Source organism: Panthera tigris, chromosome B3, assembly GCF_018350195.1.
Source record: "Panthera tigris isolate Pti1 chromosome B3, P.tigris_Pti1_mat1.1, whole genome shotgun sequence".
NCBI classification, from domain to species: domain Eukaryota; kingdom Metazoa; phylum Chordata; class Mammalia; order Carnivora; family Felidae; genus Panthera; species Panthera tigris.
In genome coordinates this window covers 114615821-114641329 of record NC_056665.1, presented here as the reverse complement: position 1 = coordinate 114641329, position 25509 = coordinate 114615821, and the positions used below count along the sequence as shown (strand labels likewise).

Below are 25509 nucleotides of genomic sequence, written 5' to 3'. Positions count from 1 at the left end.
GGGGTGGGACCTGGCAATCTGTGATTTAACGAGCCCTGCAGGTGATTCCAATGTGCCCCTAAGCTTGAGGGCGCTGCTCAAGACCTGTGCTTTCAGGAATCACTAACCACATAAGCCTGTTTCAATTTAAATTAGTCAAATTTAAAGGAAACTAAACATTCAAGCTCTTCCGTCACACCAGCCACCTTTCTAATGTTCAGTGGCTACCCAATTGGACAGCATAGATCTAGAACATGGCCATCATCACAGAAAGTTCGATCGGGTTGTGATACTCTAGAACCTTGCTACTTCCTGTGGTCCACAGACATCAGCATTGGCATCACCTAGAAGTTGCTTAGAAATGCAGAACTCAGGCTCCATCCCAGAACTTCTGATTCAGAGTCTGCTTTTTTGCCAGAAACCCAGGTAATGCGTGCTGCTCTTTAAAGTTAGAAAACCACTGCTCTGCAAGGCAAGCCTAAATGTTCATTTTACATGTGTGGTTAACTCCCATTGGTAAATTCTCCCTACCACCTTATCTTCTTGTTTCTTGGCAACTCTTTCCTTCCTGACAAATGTGTATCATTTGGGGCTAGGCTGCCTCTTCCTAGGCCACCAGATCATATTTCACAACTCAAAGGGAAATTAGACACCTCCCATCCCTCTCTCCATTTGAATGATATGAATAAGTGCCCTCCCCTGGCCAGACATTATCCTGGGGGTTCCCACACTCCACTCATTCTGATCTTATTGGGACGGTTGCAGGTGTCAAGGACTTGGCTTCCTAACTAACCCTAAGTATGTGGTTTTATGAAAGCCGGGGGGGGGGGGGGGGGAAGCTACCCGCTAGAGCAGTTTAACAAAAATCTCTCCTTTGCTCTTTCCATCTCTGGCCTGCCAGCTGCAAGTTTTATTTTCCAGGTATTGCCTATGCTTAGAATTCCCAATTATAACTGGCTACTCCTTCATGCATAGACAAGTGCTTGTTTTCACTATCTTGTGAAGCCAGGGGATTGAGTCAGAAAGTCTGGTGGTTCACCTGCTTCTTTCCTGCAAAGGGGAATCCAGTAGGGTGGGCTTAACCTCACCTGATACACCCATATCATCCGCCAGACCAGCCCTTCCTGCGTCTTGAGATTCACAACAAAAGTATATTAGGAGTAAAGCAGTTTAATTATTTGGTACGGCCCCAGCCAAAAGCTCTGGCCTTAGTTTCCATAGCCTGCCTCTGTTGCCATAGGTGAGTCGAGAATTCTGTGTGGACCCCCGTTCCCGGCAGCCACTAGAAGAAATGGAAACAAATGACAGGGAGGGAGAGAAGTGAGCTGCTTTGGGAAGAGAAAAGGCTGATTTACGAAGGATTATTAAGTAAAAGCATCGCTACGTTCAAGAAAGGAGAAAAGGCAGTGAGAGCCTAGATATAAAAGACAAGAATAAAAAGAAGGGAGCAGAGGCCAGAGAACTCTAAAATGAAGCTGTAGGCAGAACAATTCAGGCAGGATATATATCTTGTGAGTCTGGGCATGGCTAAATAAGTCAATGTTTCAGCGAAGGGAATAGAGGCCCCTCACTGGGACCCTCTTAAAACAGCCGAAATGAGACCCAGGAGGAGAAAGGAGAGAGCAGGTGCTTTAGAAACTGATCATTTACTATTGGGGTCCCGACTCAAAATGTGTTCATAGTCCACAGACGTCAGGTCTACATAGATGAGGGTAGGCAAGCTGACTCTACGGGATTTTCCACACGTTGCCAAAACTTCTAGCAAAAAAAGAATGTACAAGGAATGAAAACATCGTATAGTTTCTTCTGCCAGTGAGTACACCAGTTAACAAATCTTGGGAATCTGTTAGAAAGTACTTTTGAGATGTGTCTTCTCTGTGTGGGCACCACAACTGATCTAGTTCCTACCTCAAGTAGCAGAAGAAAAAGTATACCAAGCTCAAGAGCAAGCCTTGAAGGGAAAGTATACTTGGGAACTTTGTGCACGTGTCGGGTAGCAGGTACATCGTTTGGTAGGTGAAGTCCTGAGATGTACCCGAAGTGCTAGAGTTTAGAATGATTTAGAAAGTAACCAATTATATTTGTTGGGCAAGAGAAAGCTGCTACTGACTTTCCTTACTGTTCTTATTGTCTAATCCTGATGACAGGTGCCAGATTGCCCCTGCAGCTTTCAGTTTGGCTGAACGATACAAAATTGTTGATAATTCAACTGTTTTTTGACCTATAAAGCCGCAAACAGCAAGGTGACTGGTGGCCTAAATGGGCTGTCCGAAGCCCCTCAGGGACTGGGCGTGGGGCGGGAGGAAGATGCCCAGATGGTTGGGGTGTCCGGGTCTCATGCAAGAATAGATGTCCCTTAAGGAGCTGTCCCAGACGGTCAAGGGCAGCCTGCTGGTGTGCACAGGCAAAGGGCACTGTGCCTGCAGGAAGCATAAATTTACATCGGCGTATCTAAATGGGAGCTCAGGTGGCCCCCCTCACCACAGACTGGGCAGCACAGGCAGTTCATTCCCTTAGAATCTGCAAAGTTTTCTGCAGAGTCGGTGGCCTTCTGTCTGATGCGCGCTCCCAGGAGTCCTGTCGAAGCAAGCTGATCAGCATGCCGCTGCCTGTCCAGAATACCAAACAGCAATGCGGGCTCCCGTCCCTCTGCCACAGCCCGCTACGCTGGCACCGGCTCTGCCCTCCAAGAGCCCTTTCCCTCCCTCCACCGTGGCTTTTCTACAAACCCACTTGTTTCCAGGTGGCAGAAATGCACCCCGCAATCCAACAATATGTTTCTAAAACCTTCTCCATGACAACGCAGGGCCATAAGCAGACTGCCGGCTCAGAGTTAGCCAGAGAAGGGCCGTGGGGGGAGATCGCTGTGGGGGAGACGGCACAGAGACAGCACAGGGCAGCCGGGGATGCCCAAAGTCAGCCTGAGCAGTCTGGGGCTTAATGTCCCAAACTCTGGGAAAGGGGTCTGGGGAAGCCGTGAGCAAATGTCTCCAGATGCCTAGCAGTGACCATTCACAAACCTTGACTTTAGTCCAGGGCAGCGTGGACTTCCTCTCTTCCTGTTACAGGTGAACAAGAGGAGAGAAATCGTGAGAATCCAGCAGAGAAGGACCTGGTTTTTTAAATGGGCTGCCACTGCTTTGTGATTGGACAAATTCTTTTTTTTTTAATATAATTTATTGTTAAATTGGTTTCCATACGACACTCAGTGCTCATCCCAACAAGTGCCCTCCTCCCTGCCCATCACCCACTTTCCCCTCTCCCCCACCCCCCCATCTACCCTTAGTTTGTTCTCAGTCCTCAAGAATCTCTTATGGGTTGCCTCCCTCCCTCCCTCCTTCTCTGTAACTTTTTTTTTTTTTTTTTGGACAAATTCTTTATAAATCTCCAATGTTCTCCAAATGATGTGTCTCACAGAGGTCGCCTCCCCAGCCGGCCCATTTCATCCCCATTTCCAGCTGATGGCATGGTGGCCAGAGCCTAAGGACCAGGATCTCAGCTTCCCCTCTCGAATATTTAATGACAACACTGACCTGGGGGCAGGATAGGGATGATGGCTCCTTAAGGCCCAGCATCCACAGAGCAGCTTTCTAGAAGACATCTTACTGTTGGCAGTTGTGTGTGTGTGTGTGTGGGGGGGGGTCAGGGCATCAGGAAAAATTGTAAACAAGTGAGAAAGCCAAACGAGCAAGGCAGGGGTGTATCTGTGAGTTGGAACTGGGGGTGAAGACGGAAATGAAACCAGATGGCATCAGTTCTCCTTTGCAACTCTGCCTGTCGATTTTGGCCTCTCTATGGCTAAACCAGGGGCAGGACCTCCAGACCTCTTGGCAGCCTTTGGCGAGGAGCCAGGTGCTTCCCCTGCCGGTGTGTACTGTGCCCCGCCCCAGCCTCCCCCACCTGTTTAAGCAGAGCCTTTACAAAGGTTTAGCTTCAAAACACGGGGTACCAAAGGCTTCCAACTGCTACTTGAGATCAGAACATACTCGTGTCAGAGGTATTGAAATCGGACCATTTGCCATCAATGAGGGCATCGGTCAAACCCAAACTCGGGGAACCCCGAGCCCTCTCTCCCCATTCTCCTGGGATTTTCAGATAGGATCAGGGTTCCCCCCCTTCTCAATTCCCCTCTACTCTTGTGAAGGCCCACCTGCTCTGCTGTTAACACCAGTTCTTGCTGCAGGGCAGGGGAGTGGACCTTTCCCTTGTGTGGCTTCCGGTGGTCACTTACTCTCCACACAAAGAGGGAGTTGACAAGGGAGTGCCCAAGGCATGTCAGCTCTGGCCGCAGCTGCTCCATGTCAAACGCATGGCCTCTCATTTACAAATTATTAACAATTTAGGGGCGCCCGGGTGGCTCAGTCGGTTGAGTGTCAGACTTCAGTTCAGGTCATGATCTCACAGTTTGCGGGTTCAAGCCCCACGTTGGGCTCTGTGCTGACAGCTCAGAGCCTGGAGCCTGTTTCAGATTTTGTGTTTCCTCTCTCTCTGCCCCTCTCCTGCTTGTGCTCTGTCTCTCAGAAGCAAAAAATAAACATTAAAAAAAATTAAAAATTATTAACAATTTCAAGACGGCCAAAGCAGAACATTGAACCATACATGGGCCTTTCTAAGCTCAGGGCCCTGTGTGACCCCATGAGTTGTTCCCCCATGAAGCCAGCTCTGCTGAATTCTTATACCTTATAGAAGACGCTGTAGCCAAACACTGGGAGATAAAGTTTCTGAAGTTTTTAAAAAAATTTTATTTACTTATTTTGAGAAAGAGAAAGAGCGTGAGTGGGGGAGGGACAGAGAGAAGAAGAGAGAGAATCCCAAGCAGGCTCCATGCTGTCAGTGCAGAGCCTGATGTGGACTCGAACTCAAGAACCATGAGATCATGACCTGAGCCAAAATCAAGAGTCAGACACTTAACTGACTGAGCCACCCAGGTGCCTCAAAATTTCTGAAGTTTTTAACATAGAGGATGATTAGGATTTTCAGAGCTGCAAAACCAGACTTGTATTAGACCAAAGAAAGAAATTCAGACATCCTATTTTGTGGTCTTTCTTTAATTCCCATTCAGATCCTTCCCAAAACAGGAGTAGAAGAAGTGGGAGTGTTTTTCTAGGACCATCAGATATAGGTGATAAGACTCAGCCTGATAAGGTGATAAGACGCCTGAACACCTTTCAGTAAGGTGAACATGAACTTTGGAATGGTGACCTTATGCCAGGTACTGTGAAACCTTGAGGGTGTGCCCAGGGGATTAATGATGCCAGAGGACTCCCCTGATTGATGGCTTATTTGAAGGTGGCCTCCCCTCCCGCCTCACTCCAAGCTCCGCTAGGGAGGAAAGGAAAGCATAGCCCCTCAGGGAGCTCAGCCCTTTATAGCCCTCCGCAAATGTGTGGGATTCTGGCTCAAACACTAGGGACAGTAAACCACTATAATCTCCTTGTCACAGTAGGGGACATGCCTGAGACAAATGTGGGGTCTGTTGCCCCACTCTGAGCTTCTCTCTTTCTTCTCAAAAGTACCATTCTTACTCCTCTTTGGCTCAAGGATACATTCCTCTGCTCTGGGAAGGAAGGAAGGAAGGAAGGAAGGAAGGAAGGAAGGAAGGGGAGGGGGACAGACATTCAGACATCTTATTTTGTCTGAATGAGACAAAAAGAGAGGGAGAAAGAAAGAAAGAAAGAAAGAAAGAAAGAAAGAAAGAAAAGAAAGAGGGGGAAGGGGGGAGAGAAAGGGAGAAAGAAAAAAAGAAAGAAAGAGGAAGGGAGGGAGGGAGGAAGGAAGAAAGAGAGAGAGGGATAGAGGAAGAAAGAAAGAAAGAAAGAAAGAGGAGGGGGAGAGAGAGGGAGAAAGAAAGAGAGAGGAAGGAAGAGAGAGAGGAAGGGAGAGAGGGAGGAAGGAAGAAAGAGGGAGAGAGGGAGGGAGGAAGAAAGAAAGGAAGGAAGGAAGAGAGAGAAAGGAAGGGAGGGAGGGAGGAAGGAAGAGAGAGGGATGGAGGGAGGGAGGCAGGGAGAGAGGAAGGAAGGAAGGCAGAAGGAAGGAAGGAAGGAAGGAAGGAAGGAAGGAAGGAAGAAAGAAAGAAAGAGAGGGGGAGAGAGAGAGGGAGAAAGAAAGAGAGAGGAAGGAAGAGAGAGAGGAAGGGAGAGAGGGAGGAAGGAAGAAAGAGGGAGAGAGGGAGGGAGGAAGAAAGAAAGGAAGGAAGGAAGAGAGAGAAAGGAAGGGAGGGAGGGAGGAAGGAAGAAAGAGAGAGGGATAGAGGGAGGGAGGCAGGGAGAGAGGAAGGAAGGAAGACAGAAGGAAGGAAGGAAGGAAGAAAGAAAGAAAGAAAGAAAGAAAGAAAGGGAGGGGGAGAGAGAGAGGGAGAAAGAAAGAGAGAGGAAGGAAGAGAGAAAGAAAGAAAGAAAGAAAGAAAGAAAGAGAAAGAGAAAGAAAGAGAGAGAGAAAGGAAGGGAGGGAGGGAGGAAGGAAGGAAGGAAGAAAAGAAAGCACTAATAAAAGCAGCAGCTTCTAAGTGCTGCCAAGGCCAATGCTCTTGGGAAGTGTCTTCAAGGAAAGGCTGGCTGGAGGCCACAACCCCAGCTTTCAGAGCAGCTGCCGAAGGCTTCGTCTGTTGGACAGTGCATGCTTCCGTCTACACAGTGACCAGAGAAATCCACCAGGGCTGCCCCGCTCCCACCAGACTTGTAAACAGACCACCATAACTGTATGGAAATTGAAAATAAATTATAAAAGAATTTGCACACTTTCCCAATTAAATTCGATGTGTAGATTTCTACAACCCCCTACCCCTTTTGCCCAGGTTTTCAAAGTAAAGGTAATCCAGGAAGGGTAACTCCTGCTATACCTCACAGACCTACCCAAAACACCACCACATCTCATGTTTGGGTGAAGGTCACCTGACGACAGGGGCCACGGACTGGGATCTAGCACTGGGCTGCACTTTGGGAAGTACTTCTTCCTGGGGCCTGGCTTGGCTCACTGGACAAGGAAGAAAGTACTACTTGTGTTTGAAGATGGAGAGAATGGGGATTGTTCTTCAGTTTTGGTTGGGATGAAGCATGAAGACGAGCTTAAAATCCCTGTAGGTGAGAACCAGGGCCGAATGAAAGTGTATGACACCACCGTTGATCTAGTCAACATTTACCAAGCGCCTACTGTATTTTAGATGATGCAAAAAAGGAGCAGGTAAGATTGTGGTCCCTGCTTCAAAGCGCTCCTAGGCTGGACCGGGTGGGGTGTGTGTGTTGCAGGCAAGTCAACAAGTTTTCATAGGATTCTTGGATGTGGGCTCCAGTGAGAGCATGGGTGAAAGCTCACAGGAAGTGCTGGTCCAGGGAGAATCACAGACAGCTTCCTAGGGAAGTGACATCTAAGCCAAGGTCTTAGAGCGGAGCACAAGGCTGAGAAGAGGCTTATTTTCTTTCTCTTATGTCATAATGCATAAGCAGCCAGGTGGTCCAGGCTGGGTAGATGGTCCCGTGGCACAGGTTTTCCAGGGCCTTGCTGCCCTGGTAGACAAAAATTCTACCTTACCTTGCCATCTTCTAGGATGTTTTCATCACTTGCATGATCAAAGTTAACTCACCAGCACTACCTCCACATCCCAGGGAATAAGAAGACACAGAAGGCTGGGAATGCAAGCTGGTGCAGCCACGCTGGAAAACAGTGTGGAGGTTCCTCAAAAAACTAAAAATAGAACTACCCAGCAAGTGCACTACTAGGCATTTATCCACGGGATACAGGGGTGCTGTTTCGAAGGGACACATGCACCCCCATGTTTATAGCAGCACTATCGGCAATAGCCAAAGTACAGAAAGAGCCCAAATGTCCATCAATGGATGACTGGATAAAGAAGATGTGGTATATCTATACCATGGAGTACTACTCAGCAATCAAAAAGAATGAAACCTTGCCATCTGCAACCACGTGGATGGAACTGGAGGGGATTATGCTAAGTGAAATTAGTCAGAGAAAGACAAAAATCCTACGACTTCACTCATATGAGGACTTTAAGAGACAAAACAGATGAACCTAAGGGAAGGGAAGCAAAAATAATATAAAAACAAGGAGGGGGACAAAACAGGAGACTCATAAGTATGGAGAACAAACTGAGGGTTGCTGGAGGGGTTGTGGGAGGGGGGATGGGCTAAAGGAATCTACTCCTGAAATCATTGTTGCATTATATGCTAATTAATTTGGATGTAAATTTTAAAAAATTAAAAATTAAAAAAATGAAGGTTATTCACTTCCAAATTAAAAAAAAAAAAGAAGACACAGAAGGCAATCAAATCCCTCTTGTAGACGTTGCATACATCACTTTTGCTTCCACCTTACTAGCACCTAGCACTAGCACTCAGTCATATGACCACTCCTAACTGTAAGGGAGCCTGGAGAATATAGTCTCTAAATTGCCATCTGTCAAGCTAAAACTAAGAGGAAAAAGAAGAGAATGGACACTAGTGGATAATTAGAAGCTTCTGTCACAGCGTAGAGAGAATGGTCTATGCATATACCACAGTCAAGGGCAAGAGGCAAAAGAGGGCACAATGGACTTGGGGAGGGATGTGCCATGCACTATAGTAAGTACCTTATCAACATTATTTCATTTAAACTTCACAGTCTCCGGGCGCCTGGGTGTCTCAGTCAGTTAGGTGGCCGACTTCGGCTCAGGTCATGATCTCGCGGTCCGTGAGTTCAAGCCCCGCGTTGGGCTCTGTGCTGACAGCTCAGAGCCTGGAGCCTGTTTCAGATTCTGTGTCTCCCTCTCGCTGACCCTCCCCTGTTCATGCTCTGTCTCTCTCTGTCTCAAAAATAAATAAAAAACGTTAAAAAAAATTAAAAAAAAATAAACTTCACAGTCTTACTGAAAAGAGTGTTGCCATTTTTATTTTACAGAAGAGGAAAACGAAGGTCGGAGTGGGTAGGGGATTTTCCTAGAGTCATGCAGCTGTAAGGGTGAAGCCAAGATATTAATCTAAGTCCACCTAGCTCCAGACCTTCTGGTTTCTCCCTGAGGCTATATTTCCTCTCTGTAAAGCTACCTAGTAGGTAGCAGAGGCTATGGAAGACTCCAGGAGTCACTGGCAGAATATTGCCAACGGTGGGGCCCTGTAGGGAGTGAATGAAGACCAGGGGGCAGGGAGGGGATTGACAACAGTTGGCAGGTGAATCCAAGAAGCAACATCTGATGAAGCCAACCTTTTTTGAGTCTAAGGGAATCAGTGTTCAGATTCTGCTTTGAGATCAAATTATCCTGAGTAGTTGAACCCTAGAATCAAGAAGCCCAGATACGAGGATGATCTCTATCCCAACATTGGATGATAATCCACAGACATCTAGTCCAATTTCCCCAAAGCAGGATCCCTGCTACGGCATGCTTAATGGCTGTGCATCATTACCAACTCAAATATTTTGAGTTTGGTAGGGAGCTCACAACCTCCAGTCAGCGCATCTGTCAGGAAAACCTGGTCCCCTTCTGAACGGTCCAGCCAATAGGAAGATGGATTCCACACAGGTGCAGAGGTTGGGTGAGGCCCATCTAGCTGTTGGTATGTTTAATCCATCAATCCACAGAAGAACTCAGGGAGAACAGGGTTCCATCCACCCAAGGCCAAGGTTGTGTGAATTCCTACACAGAGCATTTCTGTTCACTGTCCTTGTCCTAGGGCCTCATGAGATAGAGACTGTGAACTGATGTCTGGTAGTGTTTCTAACCCCCAGGAAAGTTAGGCATGTTCATTAATCCTTTCACCCGTAGCCTCACAACCTCAACCTTGAATAAAAATCACTCTGAAATTTGCAATAGATTTGGTCTATGAATAATTCAGCAAGGCTCTCAACTCAGGAAGTATTCGGTTTCTGATGCTTTTTAACCTACAGGAGACAGTAGATAGCACGCCTTGGGGAAGCATCTGCTTAAATTTGAGTGAGTAGATGGGAGGAAGGAGGGAAGGAAGGAAGGAAGGATAAAAGGAAGGTGGACAGGGAGGGAAGGAGAGGAGGGGGAAAGAAAGTTAGATATAGAACAGATTTCCTCCTTTGAGTAATCTTAGACCAAGGACTTTAGCTCATGCCCGGTATCAGGCTCTGGGGGAAAAGCTGTAGTCAGGTTGTGGGAGCTCTTGGGTGACAGGCACCCTGCCTCCCAGGGCAGCTGCAGAAGTATAATGCCTGAGTATGGAGCTTATCCATCATGGAGTGGTGACCCCAAGCAGGAACCCAGAACCAATGTGCAAAACTCCTCCTGGAATGCCCAAGGCTACAGGACCATCTCCCCTTTTGGCTTGGCATTGTCCCAAGACTAGAAAGGATGGAAGGAAAGAGATGGGGACTTGGGTCCAAAGGCTGAGCTCCAGTCCCAGTTCTACCTTTCATGGCAGTAGGACCTTGGGTGATTCACTGGTGTGTGATATGAAAGGATAATGGGATCTGGCTAGAGATCTCATATCCTCCAACCCCAAACCATCAGAAGACAGACAAAATGCAAACTATTACTGAAGTGTACCTGCTCTGGTGGACCAGGCTGCCCCGTGTAAGGGGGCCCTTAATGTAGGCTGAGGGCTCACTTAAGGAGCCGTTTTTCTTTTCTCCTAAATCCCAGAATGACTTAGCATTCCCATAGTAAAGAAAGGTGAGTTCCACAAAAAGCATGCCAAGGAAAAGTGAGCTAGAATTTCTGTCCAAGATTCATGCAAAGGAGGTTCCTTCTCCATCCTTCATGTTTACCCAAGGAGGAAAGTCTCTGGGCATGAAGAGGAGTCCAAGGAGGCACCCCTCCCTGTCATGTAGGCCTAGAGCATTACCTCCTTCCCTGGATACCCAACCAGGCCTACCATCACCCTATTCCTTAGGGAAGGGAGAGGAGAGTAGACAGGGCTAGGCAGAGTGGGGTTTCAAGTTTCTCTTGAAACCAGCATTCTCTGACCACTGTTTCTTCATCTTTAAAATGAAAATTGTAGGGTGCCTGGGTGGCTCAGTTGGTTAAGCATCTGACTTTGGCTCAGGTCATGATCTCATGGTTGGTGAATCTGAGTCCTGCTTCAGGTGAGCCCCGCTTCTCTCTGTTTCTCTCTCTCTCTCACCCTCTCTCTCTGCCCCTCACTCACTTGCACCCTTTCTCTTTCAAAAATAATAAATGAAATGAAATGAAATGAAATGAAATGAAAATTGTAAAGGCACCAGCCCTATTCCTCATGGCTCAATAGCTGAGCCAATGGAGGTAGACATCAATGGCAAGGAGTCTCATTAATAGGGGTTATCTTCGTTGAGGCAGCCAGTCTCCACTTCGGCAAGCCCTTGCTGGACTGGAGATGGACAGTGAGCCGATCCAGGGAGCAGCGGGCTCCCTGGAGGGGCACACTGTGTTTGAAATCAGTCCCTGTCTGCAAGCTGCCTAAATGCTTGTTGGGAACGAAACACCCTCTTGGGACCCCTTGAGGAGCAACACTCCATGATAGACAATCTGGTACAGGTTCCGGTAGGTGGTTGCAGGGAGGTGGTTGTATGTGTGTTTCAGAAGAGTCCCATAGCCTCCTCCTCCTCCTGGCCTCCTCCTTCATCTCGAGCCCGGAAACTCAAACTTGACCCCACCTGTACTTTTGCCAACCATGACCCCACCTGTACTTTTGCCAACCACTCCGCTGGGGCTGAAATGACCCAAAAAGCTGGGCTTTGTCTTTCTGTGGCTCTTGGCAAGAGAGGGCTCATTTATAGGCGAATATTCAAAACATTCCAGCCTCAATGTTTTCCTTAAGAGCCTCCCGGCAGCCCGTTGCCATGACAACCGTTGCTGACCCGCCTTCAGGAAGCCACGGGAGCCGAGGAAGGATGTAGTCCTCCTGCCCCTGCTGCTCCTCGACATTGCTCACCCCATGATGCCACAGTCCTGGCAGGTAGCACTTCACACACACACACACACACACACACACACAAGCAAAGACAAGCAGAGAGAGGACCAACATCCCGGTGGCAGGGTCTCCAGTTCTAAGCCCCGAGACCCGGTCCCTGTGGCTAATAACTCTGATTCAGAGTCTTTTCCAGCCTCATGAGAGCCGATACGTTCTGTCATGGCAACAAGAAGGGTCCTGATGGGCCCTCCCTCTTTGCCGCTGAATTCTTCTCAGCTGCCTCCCGTCCTCTTTTCCAGCCCCATCTGAAGAAACGCCTTTCCCTCTCTATCTGGATCTGCAGAGCTCTAAAATGGAGAGAATGTACGTTGCTCCCAAATTCTGTTCATCTAGGAAACGTTAGAGAAGCAAGAGACAGTGGGGGTTCAAGGCATACCAGGAAGTCAGGAATACCTCACAGAACTCCGACAGACATGGTTCACATGGAAGAGAGGTAGCGAGACAGAAAGGAGCCGGCCCACAAAGGTGGCCAGAGAGGGGAGACAAAGTGGGGTGCTGTGCCAAACTGGGCATCAGGGCTCCTCCCGGCACTCACAGCCACCCCCGGGGCTGCTGCCAACAAAAAATGCATTCAGTTTCCCCTCAGGTGAGAGGCAGGCATGGACCTAGAGTCCCTCCCTTTCCTAAGGATTTCCCTCCAATATTAGGCCTCGGTTCCTTAGCCCTGACTTACAGGCTTTACCCTGAATACCAAATAGAACAAGCTGTGTGTGTGTGTGTGTGTGTGTGTGTGTGTGCGCGCGCGCGCACACACACATGTGCACGTGTTTGGAAGGAGAGGGAGAGGCTTTCAAACAAGTGGCTTAGAAATGTCCCATCAGACACAGTGAGCGCAGTGAGCATGAGCACAACCACTGTCACTCACTCAGGGAGCATTCACGCAGCGCAGACCCTGTGCCCTCTTCATCAACACGATATAGTGTTTGTACGAAGCTTTAGAGTTCACAGAGCTCTTCCTTACTTCTGCTCTCTGGGTCCTCCCCACAACCTGTGAGGTCGCAAGGACAAGCATGACGGCTACGTTTACATTTGAGGCGTGTACATTTACAACGGAGAGATCCAATGCCCAGAAATGTTAAGTAATCTGCCCAAGTCACACAGCCTGTAATTTGGTAAAACCCAAACTCCTGCACAGGACTTCAACTGCCCCCGCACCATTGCTCTGTTCTGTACCCTGGAGGCTGGAGCTGTGCATTCCTCATCACTAGCATAGTCTACTGAGCCAACAAGCCCGTCCCCATCCCCCACCCCACCCCCGCCCCAGCAGGCAGAGAGGCAGAATCGGCAGTGCTGAGTGATCGGGCTTTATAGGCACTCCTGAAAAATCTCTTCTTCCCAAAAAGATCTCAAGTTGAAATTCACGGTTTAGGATAAGCACCACAACTCCTTTAACTTATTAGCGCCCATGGGTCACTTGGTCTACCAAACACTGATTCCCAGGGGGGCTAATATTCTGAGTCATGAAGCATCTTCCTATCCTGTGATGGGCCTGATGTTCAGGTCAGCATCCCCAGAGACATGATGGCAGGACAGGCAGGTTGGTGTTTTTGTTTTCTTTGGGGAGGCTGTGGGCTGCTGGGACTCTCCCCCATTTCTACAGGGTTGCTCATCATGTATAGCAAGACTACTGGTTGCTCCTTAGTGTTCATATTCACCTCTCACCCTGGGTGCTCAGCCAGACGACATGTCCCTCCCCTGCAGGGGATGAGGCCATGTGACTGAGTTTCCACCAACTAAATGAGAACAGAGGTGCTCTGGGCTACTTCCAGGCACAATGGAAATTCGTATGGATTGATGGAGACTGTAACCCCAGGGCAACCTTGGAAGCCTCCGGTTGGTAGCGAAAGGTGACTGTCATAGAGATCCCTGAATGACATCTAAAGGACTCTCCACAACGAAGCTGAACAACCAGGCTCTGGACTCTTATTCCCTGTCATCTCCCTGGCACAGGACAGAGCTGGGCACATAGTACATATTATCCAATTTACGACATCATGGAGTATAAGGCATACCATTATTTTATACACCACTAAGAAATGAAAAGTGCTGCCAATCAAACGATGACGCTATGCTTTCACTCAGACTTTTTATTTTACACTTCTTGAAAAAGTCCTTTTAGATTGGATGAGTCATAGATTTTCATCGTAAATCACTCTTGTGCATAAAAAATGAGAAACAGCAGTGAAAAAATGGGCTAAGGTATTTCTAGAGTTCCTTCTCATTCCAAATCTGACACCTCGTTGACTGAAAATCACAATGACCATCTTTTCTCACATGCTGCTATCTTCTGAGGCTTCAAGAGTCTTGATGATGCAGCATTTCTCAAAAGAATCCATAAAAGAACTAAGTGTCATGTGTACTGGGCCCTGCGGCCAGCTTTATAAATTCTGTGGATCCAGCTGTATCACAAGTGCCCCCAAACATGTCAGATTCACCACTTTCCCGACAACCATGTGACTCTTACTTACTAAAAGCACACTCTGCGGGGCGCCTGGGTGGCTCAGTCGGTTGAGCATCTGACTTCATTCAGCTCAGGTCGCGATCTCACGGTTCGTGAGTTCGAGCCCCGCATCGGGCTCTGTGCTCACTGCAGCTCAGAGCCCGGAGCCCGCTTCGGATTCTGTGTCTCCCTCTCTCTCTGCCCCTCCCCAGCTCATGGTCTGTCTCTCTCTGTCTCTCAAAAATGAATAAACGCTAACAAAAAAATGTTTTTTAAAAAAAGCATGCTCTGGGGCACCTGGGTGGCTCAGTCAGTTAAGCTGCCAAGTGTTGATTTATGCTCTGGTCACGATCTCACAGTTTGTGAGATCTCTCTCTCTCAAAATAGATAAAATAAACATTTTTCTTTTAAAAAGCCATGCTCCATGAGTATTTTGGAATTTTTTTTTCACCAAACTATTGGCATACAGTCTACACATTTTGATGATGGGATGTCTGATGTCTGCAAAGGCAATGACAACCTCACTGAGATTGTCTTGTGGTCAGCAGCAATCACGAGATGCTATCAATTTAAAATATATCCCAGGGCGCCTGGGTGGCAAAGTCAGGTAAGTGTCTGACTTTGGCTCAGGCCATGATCTCATGGTTGGTGGGTTCGAGCCCCGTATCAGGCTCTGTGCTCACAGCTCAGAGCCTGGAGCCTGCTTTGGAGTCTGTCTGTCTGTCTGTCTCTCTCTCTCTCTCTCTTTGCCCCTCCCCAGCTCACACTCTGTCTCTGTTTCTCAAAAATGAATAAACGTCAAAAAAAAATTAAAAAATAAAATAAAATATATCCCAATTTCAGGGGCACCTGAGTGGCTCAGTCAGTTGAGCATCTGACTCTTGATTTTGGCTCAGGTCATGATCCTGGGGTCGTGGGATCAAGCCCCACCTCAGGTTCCATGCTAAGCATGGAGCCTGCTTAAGATTCTCTCCCTCTCTCCTTGTGTCCCCCTCCCCTACTCGTGATCTCTCTCTCTCAAATTAAAAAAAAAAAGTCCTAAATAATAATGTAACATAAAATAAATTAGAACACATAATAAGGAGTCCTGAAATAGGACAGATCTAGCATTGGTTAACTCAGTGACGACTCAGTAAGGACCAAGTCTCCCTGCCATGTTTCTAGAGGCACAGCTGCCATCATGGTCACAAATTGGCTGCCTTATTTCTCAATTTCATATCTAGACATCAAATGTCCAGTGGACAAAAAAGGATTACATCTTCTCTATGACTCTAAAGGTAGAAAAGCCTGTATCAGAAGTCCTCCAGCAAATTTCTCATCTCATCAGCCACCCTGGGTCACATGTCCACGCCTAACGCAATCCCCCACAGAGAAGTGTGATCCCCAGAATTACAGAAGGGTTTTGAGAGCATCTAATTCCACGCCTCATTGTACAAAGCTTGCCCCTCTATTAGGATGAATCACTGTTTCTATAGCATCATCCTGGCCTCTAGAATCCCAGCCCAGGGGCTTCCCATTGGCTGCCTCTGCATCCCAGGGAGGATGCTTCTGTTCCAGAGGACACTGTACTGGGGAGCGTGGGGGAGGGCAAAGGAGAATGAAGGGCAAGAGACTGCCGGCCTAGAAGCGGTTGGAGGCGGCAAGCAAAGGCCTGGTTACTTTTCAAAGTTCTTAGGATGAGAAGCTCCAACCCTCAGGCCCTGCTATCTTTGACTAGCCAGCCCTTCAGAATGGAAAAATCCTCGGGAAACTGTCCATTACCAAGCAGCTGAGTCAATCCCTTAAGAACCTATAAAAGAAAAGATCTGAGTGCAGACTCTGGGGTCTAGAACAGAGAGGAGCTCAATATATTTGCTGAAGAAAAGAAGGAAGAGGGGCACCTGGGTGGCTCAGTCAGTTAAACATTCGACTCTTGGTTTTGGTTCAGGTCATGATCTCATGATTCATGGGTTCAAGCCTCACATCGGGGTCCTCACTGACAGTGGAGAGCCTGCTTGGGTCTCTCTCTCTCCCTCTATCTTCCCCTGCCCCGCTCACTCTCTCAAAATAAATAAATAGACTAAAAAAAAAAATTAAAAAAAAAGAAGAGAGAAAGAAATGGAAGGAAGGAGGGAGGGGGAAAAGAAGGAAGAAAGAAAGAAACCCACTAAAAATAAGTTACATGTGATTATTTACATATTTACCTTTAATATTTTACATCTCCATATATGCTAGAAAGAATACTGGCCATGAACTCAAATGCCTAAACTTCCACTTAGAAGCTGTGTGACCTTGGGCAAAACTCCCTTAACCTCTGTGGGTTGCAAGGAGAGGGATGTTGTGAGGACAAAAAGGAGAAATCAGTGTGAAAGCACGTGATGTATTACAGGTTTAATAAATGACGGCTCAAGCGGAGACTTTTGTTTCCTATCTTAAAGGGGAGAACAACCAGGAGATTCATCACCAGTAATGCCCTCCCCCTTCTCAGGGAGGCTTAGCTCACTTTCCCACCAGATTTTGCAGGCCCAGCACAGAGCATGCTGCCACCTGCTGGGAAGACAGGGGAAGTGAATTCCAAAGCGTCTTGTCCTACCAGGCCATTCTGAGGAACAACCTGGAAAAAAAAAAGGGAAGCACAGGGACTCAACCTCCCCTCAGCTGCGACTCTCTTATCCTTTATGACAGTCAGGGCCCTCATCGTTGGCCAACAGTTTCTCAGAAAAGTAAGATTTCAATCCATTTTTTTTCTTTTTAAAAGTGAGTCTTAGGATATAATGCAGCCTTAAAAAGGAATGACATCTGATATATGTTACACTGTGAATGAATCTGGAGGACAGTTATGCTAAGTGAGATAAGATGGTCACAAATCGATAAATACTGTATGATTCCACTTTTATGAGGTATCTAAAGTAGTCAAATTCATAGAGACAAAGTAGAATGGTGGTCGCAGGGGCTGGGGGGAGGAGCAAACAGGGAGTTGTTTAAGGCACAGAGTTTCAGCTTTGCAAGATGAAAAGTTCTGCAGATTGGGTGCACAGCTATGCGAATACACTTAACACTTATGAACTCTACACTTAAAGATGGTCAAAATGGGGGGGCGGCGCCTGGGTGGCTCAGTTGGTTGAGTGACCGACTCTTGATTTCAGCTCAGGTCATGATCTCCTGGTTCGTGAGTTCAAGCCCCGCATCAGGCTCCTTGCTGACAGTGCAGAGCCTGCCTGGGATTCTCTCTCTCTCCCTCTTTCTCTGCCCCTTCAGCATGCTTTCTCTCTCTCTCTCAAAATAAATAAACTTTTTTTTAAAAAATGGTGAAAATAGTAACTTTTATGTTATGTACATTTTACCACAATGAAAAAAATAACAGTAAGTAACAGAGATAATAAGCGCACAAGGTAAGTGCTTGACTTCACACAACGGAACCACAACAAGTATTTGTTGAATGAAGATGGAAAGAAGTGATGCTGACAGATGGTCTCAGACACCAGGATAAGCATGAGAATAGACATCTTTCCTTTCCCAGGGTGGCCTTCCCAGCGACTAATTAGTCACAATTGCCTTTTCTTTGGGATGATAAATTAGCTGTCTTTCCTGTTCTCATCTCAACACTAAAAGCTTCTGACAATGGCACTGCATCAAGTGCAACATGAGCCAGAACATCCTTCCTTCCTGCGAACTGTGTTTTTGTGATCAGTGCTGGTGGCGGCAGCAGCCATATTTCTGTTGATTCTGAGGCTGCAAGTTCCCAGTTCGTAGAGCTTGAGAACTGCGAGGGCTCTGAGCAGCCTCGTGAGATTTCTCTCCTACCTAATAAAAATATATACATATTAAAAACGTTTTAAATAGTGACTTATTCAAAGCTACAGAGCTGAGACCTGACCTTTCACCATTGGAGACCCCCATCCCCAACCCCCCACAGCAAGCAGCCTGTGGGACAAGTCCCTAGAGGAAAGTTTCTCCTGTGGTCAGTGACATTCCAAGGCCCATCAGCCACAGTTCTTGCCAGGATAACAGGACAGGTTGAGTCTGTTCATAGCAGGACCCTCAGCCTAGAGGCAAGGATTAGATCCTCCTTTCGGGAAAGTAAGACAGAGCGCAGAGAATGAGCCCCCAAATGCGCTATCAGCTGGCTCTGTGTGGCTCTGCATTCTCCTGGAACCTGAGGTGGAGCCTCCTGCCTTTTAATTTTTTTTTAATGTTTATTTAACATAAAATAAGTTTTTGATGTTTATTTAACATTAAGACAGAGTGCGAGCAGGGGACGGGCAGAGAGAGAGGGAGACCCAGAATCCGAAGCAGGCTCTGAGCTGTCAGCACAGAGCCCAACGCCCTCCTCACATACCCTGCGATCATGACCCTAGGCGAAGTCAGATACTTAACTGATTGAGTCACCCAGGCGCCTCGGGCCTCTTGCCTTTGAGCAACCTGTCTTGACTCACCTTCTCCACCTGATCACAGAGTCTCACCCAGAAGCAAAGACAGAACACCCCCTGCTCCTTGCTCTCCAGGGGTGAGGGAAGTAAAAGAAGTCAGTAGCTTCCCCACCAAGAGTCAAAGCCATAAGGTTTCTGAATTTGGGGAGCCCTTTGCAGCAGCCTGGGGGTCTGAGCAGCCCCATCCTGGCTCACCACAGAAGCAGAAGATCCCCCAGGGATGCTGGCCTTTATCTGAGGGCTCCAGAGCAGCCCCCTTTGTCTGGTGGGTTTAATGACTATCTTCCAGTTAGACCAAATCTGACACAGGCTGGCTCCCTGAGACTTGAGCAAGTCAGTTCCACCATCATCATTTACTGTGTGCTCCAAATTTTACTCAGATGGTACCTGGATCACCCACAAGCTGCCCAGGTCATGGTGAGGTGGGTGGAATAGGATGGTGGGGGGGGGGGGGGGGGAGGAGGCAACAGTTACATCTCTCCAGAGACAAATACAGGCAGTAGATCCTTCTCAGGAGCTGGGAGCTGGGAGCTGGGAGCTGGGCAGTGGGTCAGGACCTGAGTATTTAACAGATCTCTTACCCCGTCCATTAACATACTGTTGGGGAACAGCATTACAACCAGGATGACCACAGAACTATCACACAAACTGGGACATCAGGGACAACAGAAAGGGGAGTCATTAATAATTATGCTGGGAAACAATACAAACCAGGACACTCCTGGGCATGATGACAAATAACCATCCCCAGTGAGGAAATATACCAAATAGGAGGAGAATCTTGTCATTACCATTTCTTGCTCTCTCTTACATGATTACAAAACAAAACATTAACCTCTCCTCTTCAGAGGAGGCATGATGTCAATTTCCAGTGGGGGTACTGATACCAGCAAGTCATAAAACTAGGTGTGCTTTGTCTCCCTGAAGTCATTCCCATCCATGTGGTTTACTCCCTTTGGTCAGTGCTCAAATCAGAACCAAATCCAGCTGATAGTCCTCGTTACATGGGAACAGCCAGGACCTCGGGGTGGGAAGACAGATTTTTCAGTTAATTAAGAAGCCACTTCCAGGAGGTGCAGCAGTGGGGAGTATTTCCCTCTATGTAGGGGAAACGTGCTTGCTTATTAAGACTACACGCAGGGAATTGCACAATTCCACGTTTGGCCTGCAGGGGGCAACATCTCTCTAGCAATGACCAGACTACAAGCCCTCCTGCAGGAAACACATTTAATTGGCCAAGGAATAAGAGTTTTATTAAAAAAAAAAAAAAAAAAAAAAAATCAGATCAATACATTTCCAATAAGTAATTCCCACTGTGATATATTTTCATACAGAGATGTTTCTCTTTTTCTATTTACAGTGTTAGGTACAAATAAATACTTATGGACTGATCAGTTTGTTGACAATAACCCAGACTTGCCCAAGGCATGGAAAGTACAGGGTGAGATGGTAGGAAAGAAACTAGGGATAGGTAAATGTGCGTGGAACAGCACTTGCCTTCCTGGTTAATAGCCTGCCTGGGAGCAAAAATGCATTTGAAAATTTCCAAAAGGTCTTTCTCCAAGAGCAAACCATTATTAAACTAATTCCTTTACAAACAAAAAATAAAATGGTAATCTGGATTTTATACATCTTCCTCATTTCAAAGTCCACCCTATATACATGTCAGATAAATGAGTTCCAAGTTTATGCAGGTTCCTACGTGTTTAAAGTTGTTTTTTTTTTTTTATTTTTAAACTCATCTTTTTCAGATGCATTGTTTCTAAGTGCCTCTGTCCCTGTCTCCACCCAGATTCCACAGACTGGCTGAAGCCATCACAGTCCACCCAGGACTTGAGTTGGGTCTCCCTTAGCTTCACCAGGCAGCCTTGAGCACCGAGCAGGGCACCCCGGGCCGGCCTGGGCTAGATGGCCAGTAGACACGCATGTATTTTGAGGGGGAGGCCAGCACCTCTGCCGGAGTTTGCCCTGCAGCCATCTGTGCACCACTCCAGACTGGGCACCTCGCTCTGTTTGCCAAGCAGCAGAGAATCAATGCCTTTAATACCACCAGCATCTATGAGCACCCTGATCCCAGGCAGACCTCCTTTTCTGGAGGGACGAATGGATTTAGGCAGCTTTGGAGGATGTGGCTAGGAGGAGAAGAGCAGAGCAGACTATGGGTGAGGGACACACCCCACAGACGACCCACAGTGTGTTTCAGCTTCACCCTAGATGACACAGGGCCAACCAATGGCTACTGGCATTATTGCAGGGCCAGGCCCCCATCTTCCAGGGTCACATTGCTTCACTGGATGAAGCCTCTGCAGGGAGAGGAGGCAGCAAGGTGGCTAAAGCGGGGGCGGCTCAGAGGGAGACACGTGTGATCCCACGGACCAAGGGCCACCACAGCCCGAGGCAGCTGTCTTCCTACCCAACCAGGAGCGGACAATGCAGTAGCCAGGGCCACCCTGTCCCACACCCTGAGCTTACTCCTTGTCCTCCGAGAGAGCCCTCAAAATGGCTGCTGGCTGCAAGATCCCAGCCAGGGCCCTAGGCACACATGCAGGAGGGATATGGGAGTGAGTGGGTAGCCCGTCAGCCAGGGCCCAACCTCAGGAGAGGAGACACCGTGGCAAATGTAGTATGCACAAACCCAAACGTCACTGTGTTAGGTCCCTCTCTTCCCTGCCCCACGATGTGGTAAAAGTAAGGGGCCTTGGCTGAGGGATGTCTATGGGTCTCAGAAGCAAAGAAAGGGTTAGGAACCTCAGGGGGAAGCAGGTATCAAGGTGGGGAGGGGAGTCCTTTATACACAAAGACAGGGAGGCAGCATCACAGGGAGTTGGAGTGGGCACAAGTGACAGCTATGGGCCCTGCCCACCCCAGTCCCCAACCAAAATGTCTCCACGTGCAGCCAGGCCAGGCCCCGCCTCGCCTCACCAGATAAGCACCAGGTGACAAGCAGGCAGCACCCAATTTGGGCCTGATTGGGCCTGACGTAAACCCAAGAGTAGGTTTCCGGGTGGGGGTGAGGGAGGTGCCATCCCTGTCCTATGAAGGTGAGGCCGGCCCCCAGGTGGGAGCGCAGAGGGGAGCAGAGAGGTGCCAGGTAGAGTCCGACCTCCCCCTGCCACCTCCTCCCGCCCCTATCCACTGAGAAAAGACCTGGGAGGCAGGGGTGGAGCGCCCATCACTTTCCACCCCGGGGAACCACCGAGGGCGCTCCTGGCTGGTTTGCCATGATGTGATAGATGGATTCTCGGAAGCGCTGGTCCCGGCTGAGCCTCTTGGCCACCTCCTTTAGTTCCTCCATGTTGTTGGCATCCAGCTGGGAGGTCATGAAAGACTGGGACGGCTTCACTGGGGAGACGGTGGCCGTGAGGCTGGGCCCAGGCCCCAACCCCAGCCCGCCTCCCTCGCGCCCCAGGCCCCCGTCCGGCGGGCTGCTGCAGCCAGTTCCAGGCCGCACTGCCGGCCTCTGAGCTGGACCAGCCCTTCCCAGTGCCCACCTTCCTGCCTTGTCACCCTCGGCCTCTGACCACCCCCACCCCGGGAGGGCACGCGGACGGCCACACTCACTGTCATTCCAGGACGTGCTGGACCGGCGCCGGTGGAAGCGGCAGCTCTTGATGCGGCGAGTGGCCGCCTTGTGGATGTAGACGGAGTTCTTCATGATGACCGGCATCTTGGCCTCCAGCTCCGCGTTCCGGATGCACTCCTCGAAGAACCCTGTGCGCGCAGTCTGGCTGCGTCCTTCCCGCCCGCCGCGCGGCCCCGCCCCGACCCCGACCCCGCCCCCGTGGGAAATACGCCCACCCGGCACAGCCCCTGCCAAAGGGGCGGGACTTCGAGCCACGCCCCCACCGGAGGCTACAGCCCAGAGGGAGCCGAGCGCCGGGGACGTGCCGGCGGCGGGGGTCTGGGCAAGTAACTCCAACCCTATCTATGGGTCACCTAATGCACACCAGACCCCGTTCCGGGCTCCCCGGGGCCTGCACTCCCGCAGGGGACGAGCCCTAGGGCTGGGGGCGGGCACCCGGGGCCGGGGCTTACTTTTCAGATGGCTCACGTCAGCCCGCATCCTCTCCTCCTTCTCCTTGTTCCGCACCTTGGAGTTAAGCCCTTGTTCCAGACTCCGCAAGGCCCCCTCTGCCTCCCGCAGACGCCTCTCCAGGTCCATGCGGACCTTCACCTCAGCCTGAGGGGGGAGAGAAGAGAGAGAGAAGTGGGGTCCTGGGGGGCAGCTGCCGTCTCCCTGGAAGCCTTCCCTGATCACCCCTGGCTCAAGCGGGCTTTCTGGCCTGCGGACTCGGATGGAAGTTAAGCACATCCTGCCCCGTGTCTTGCGCCCATGACCAGGTGGCCTGGACTCAGTCCCTGCACCCGGCAGGTGTGTACCAATGATGCCCCCCACCCAAGCAGCAGGCTCACTGCTTCCCCAAATGGTGGCTCCATCGCCTGCCCCTGGCGGGTCAGGCTGGCACAGATCATTCAGGTAGCTGCCCGGTAAGGGATGTGTGGGAAGGTCCACCCGCACAGGCTGCTCCCAGCAGGCCCAGGCCAACCTTGAGCTCCCGCTCTGCCTGCTGCTTCTCTGCCGTCAGCTCCTGCAGCGAGTTCTGCAGCGCCTGGGACTGGCTCGAATAGAACTCGCGCTCCTCCTCCAGGGCCCGAGAGCGCTCTTCGTTCTCCTTCATCCTGCCCGGGGCAGAAGTGGTGCTCAGTGCTCACTCGCCAACGGGCCTTTCCAGTGGGAGGGCAGCCCCTCCTAGAGACCCGGCTGGAGAAACCCCGAGACCCAGAACTTTCTGGGGATGCGAGGGGTGGTGTGGTTAAGCGAGGAGAGCCCCCGCCTGAAGACTGGAGTCTTGGGTCCAGGTCTTGCTAGTTCTGTGACCTCAAGAAAGTCCTACAAATCCTCGGAGGCTCAGTTTCCTCATTTGTGCAAAGGGGCTTGGAGGACCTGCCCCGCCTGCCACAAAGCATTGTTAGACCGACCTAATGTCTGTCTGTATGGTTCATACCAGTCCAAGAGACCATGATCAGGTCGGCTCTAGGTAGTGAAAGTTTTCTTCCCATTTGCCTGGTGGGGAAACTGAGTCCTAGGCAAAAGGAACTAAGTGACCTATCTGGTCAAAGCCAGCTAGAACCCAAGAGTCTGGATGTGCAGTTCAAGGGATGTTATCAAAACGGGACTCAGGGGTTGAAGGCCCCCTTACCGCTTCTCAGCCAGGAGCTTCTCCTCCAAAAGCTGCTGCATCTTTTCTTCTATCTGCCTCAGGTTGCTATGGAGACCCCCATTGGGAGGGGGCTGCTCACTCTGATTGGCCAGTGTCTGCAGCTGGTTCTCATTCTCCTCCAGCATAGCCAGGGTTTTCTTCTTCTCTATGGAGAGTTCCTGGCATGGATGGGGGGAGGGAAGAAGGGAAATAACCTAGTTTAGGTTTTCCAACATGGCTGCCCTCACCTGCCTTTCAGTTTCAGGGAGGGATGTCCTTATCACTCAATCTTCTATAAGAGACACCGTTGGGGGTTGGGGGGGGGCACCTGGGTGGCTTAGTCAGTTGAGCATCCAGCTTCAGCTCAGGTCATGATCTCGCGGTCTGTGAGTTTGAGCCCCGCGTCGGGCTCTGTGCTGACAGCTCAGAGCCTGGAGCCTGCTTTGGATTCTGTGTCTCCCTCTCTCTGCCCCTCCCCCACTCATGCTCTGTCTTTCTCTGTCTCAGAAATAAACATTAAAAAAAAAGAGAGAGACACCCGTGGAATGCAAGCAGGTGCAACAACTCTGGAAAACAGTATGGAGGGTCCTCAAAAAACTAAAAATAGAACTACCCTATGACCCAGCAATTGTACTACTAGGCATTTATCCAAGGGATACAGGGGTGCTGTTTCGAAGAGATACATGCACCCCCATGTTTATAGCAGCACTATCAACAATAGCCAAAGTATGGAAAGAGCCCACATGTCCATGGATGGATGAATGGATAAAGAAGATGTGGTATATCTATACAATGGAGTATTATCGGCAATCAAAAAGAATGAAATCTTGCCATTTGCAACTACGTGGATGGAACTGCAGGGTATTATGCTAAGTGGAATTTGTCAGAGAAAGATAAAAATGATATAACTTCACTCATATGAGGAATTTAAGAGACAAAACAGATGAACATAAGGGAAGGGAAACAAAAATAATATAAAAACAGGGAGGGGGACAACACAGAAGAGACTCATAAACATGGAGAACAAACTGAGGGTTACGGGAGGGGTTGTGGGGGGGGATGGGCTAAATGGGTAAGGGACAGTAAGGAATCTACTCCTGAAATCATTGTTGCACCATATGCTAACTAATTTGGATGTAAATTAAAAAAAAAATAAGTTAAAATAAAAAAATAGAAATAAAATATCCACCAAAAAAAAAAAAAAAAAAGACACCCCAAATATCTTCCTTCTTCCATGGAGGTAAAAGGCCAAAACCAAGATCTCCTTCCTCACAAAGAGGCAAGGTTACTCCTCCACAGAGGGACTCAGGGAGGAGCTCAATGCAGCTTCCAGTGGAAGTGGCACCTACTGAAACCGGCATCCAAGGGCACCGTGACCTTCTGGGGTCTTTATTCCCCAAGGGCTGAGTGAGGGCATGTGTTGGGCTCATATGAAAAACACTCAAAAGGAGCCAGCCCTAGAACAGATTTAGATGTCCTCGTCATTTATCAGGCTGGGGTCTTGCACTACCCAGAAATTCTAGAGTTGAAACTCTCCATGAGAACCATCTCTCATGATGTGAACTGAAAAGAAAAACAAA

At 49.1% G+C, this 25509-nt stretch overlaps 1 protein-coding gene across 2 annotated transcripts in view; it reads right to left on the bottom strand.

Moving 5' to 3' along the window:
- Positions 1-21703: 21703 nt before the first annotated feature.
- PLEKHD1 (pleckstrin homology and coiled-coil domain containing D1) overlaps positions 21704-25509 on the bottom strand; it is a 29549-nt gene continuing 25743 nt past the window's right edge. The window contains exons 9-13 of one of the 2 annotated variants that reach the window (XM_042989993.1): positions 23930-24108; positions 23276-23408; positions 22764-22908; positions 22290-22439; positions 21704-22070 (exon numbers count right to left, since the gene is read on the bottom strand). In XM_042989993.1, coding sequence (XP_042845927.1) covers positions 21901-22070; positions 22290-22439; positions 22764-22908; positions 23276-23408; positions 23930-24108 — 777 coding nt within the window. In that variant the 3' untranslated portion in view covers positions 21704-21900. The remainder of the gene's footprint in view (positions 22071-22289; positions 22440-22763; positions 22909-23275; positions 23409-23929; positions 24109-25509) is intronic. The other variant, XM_042989992.1, reaches the window with a different exon arrangement.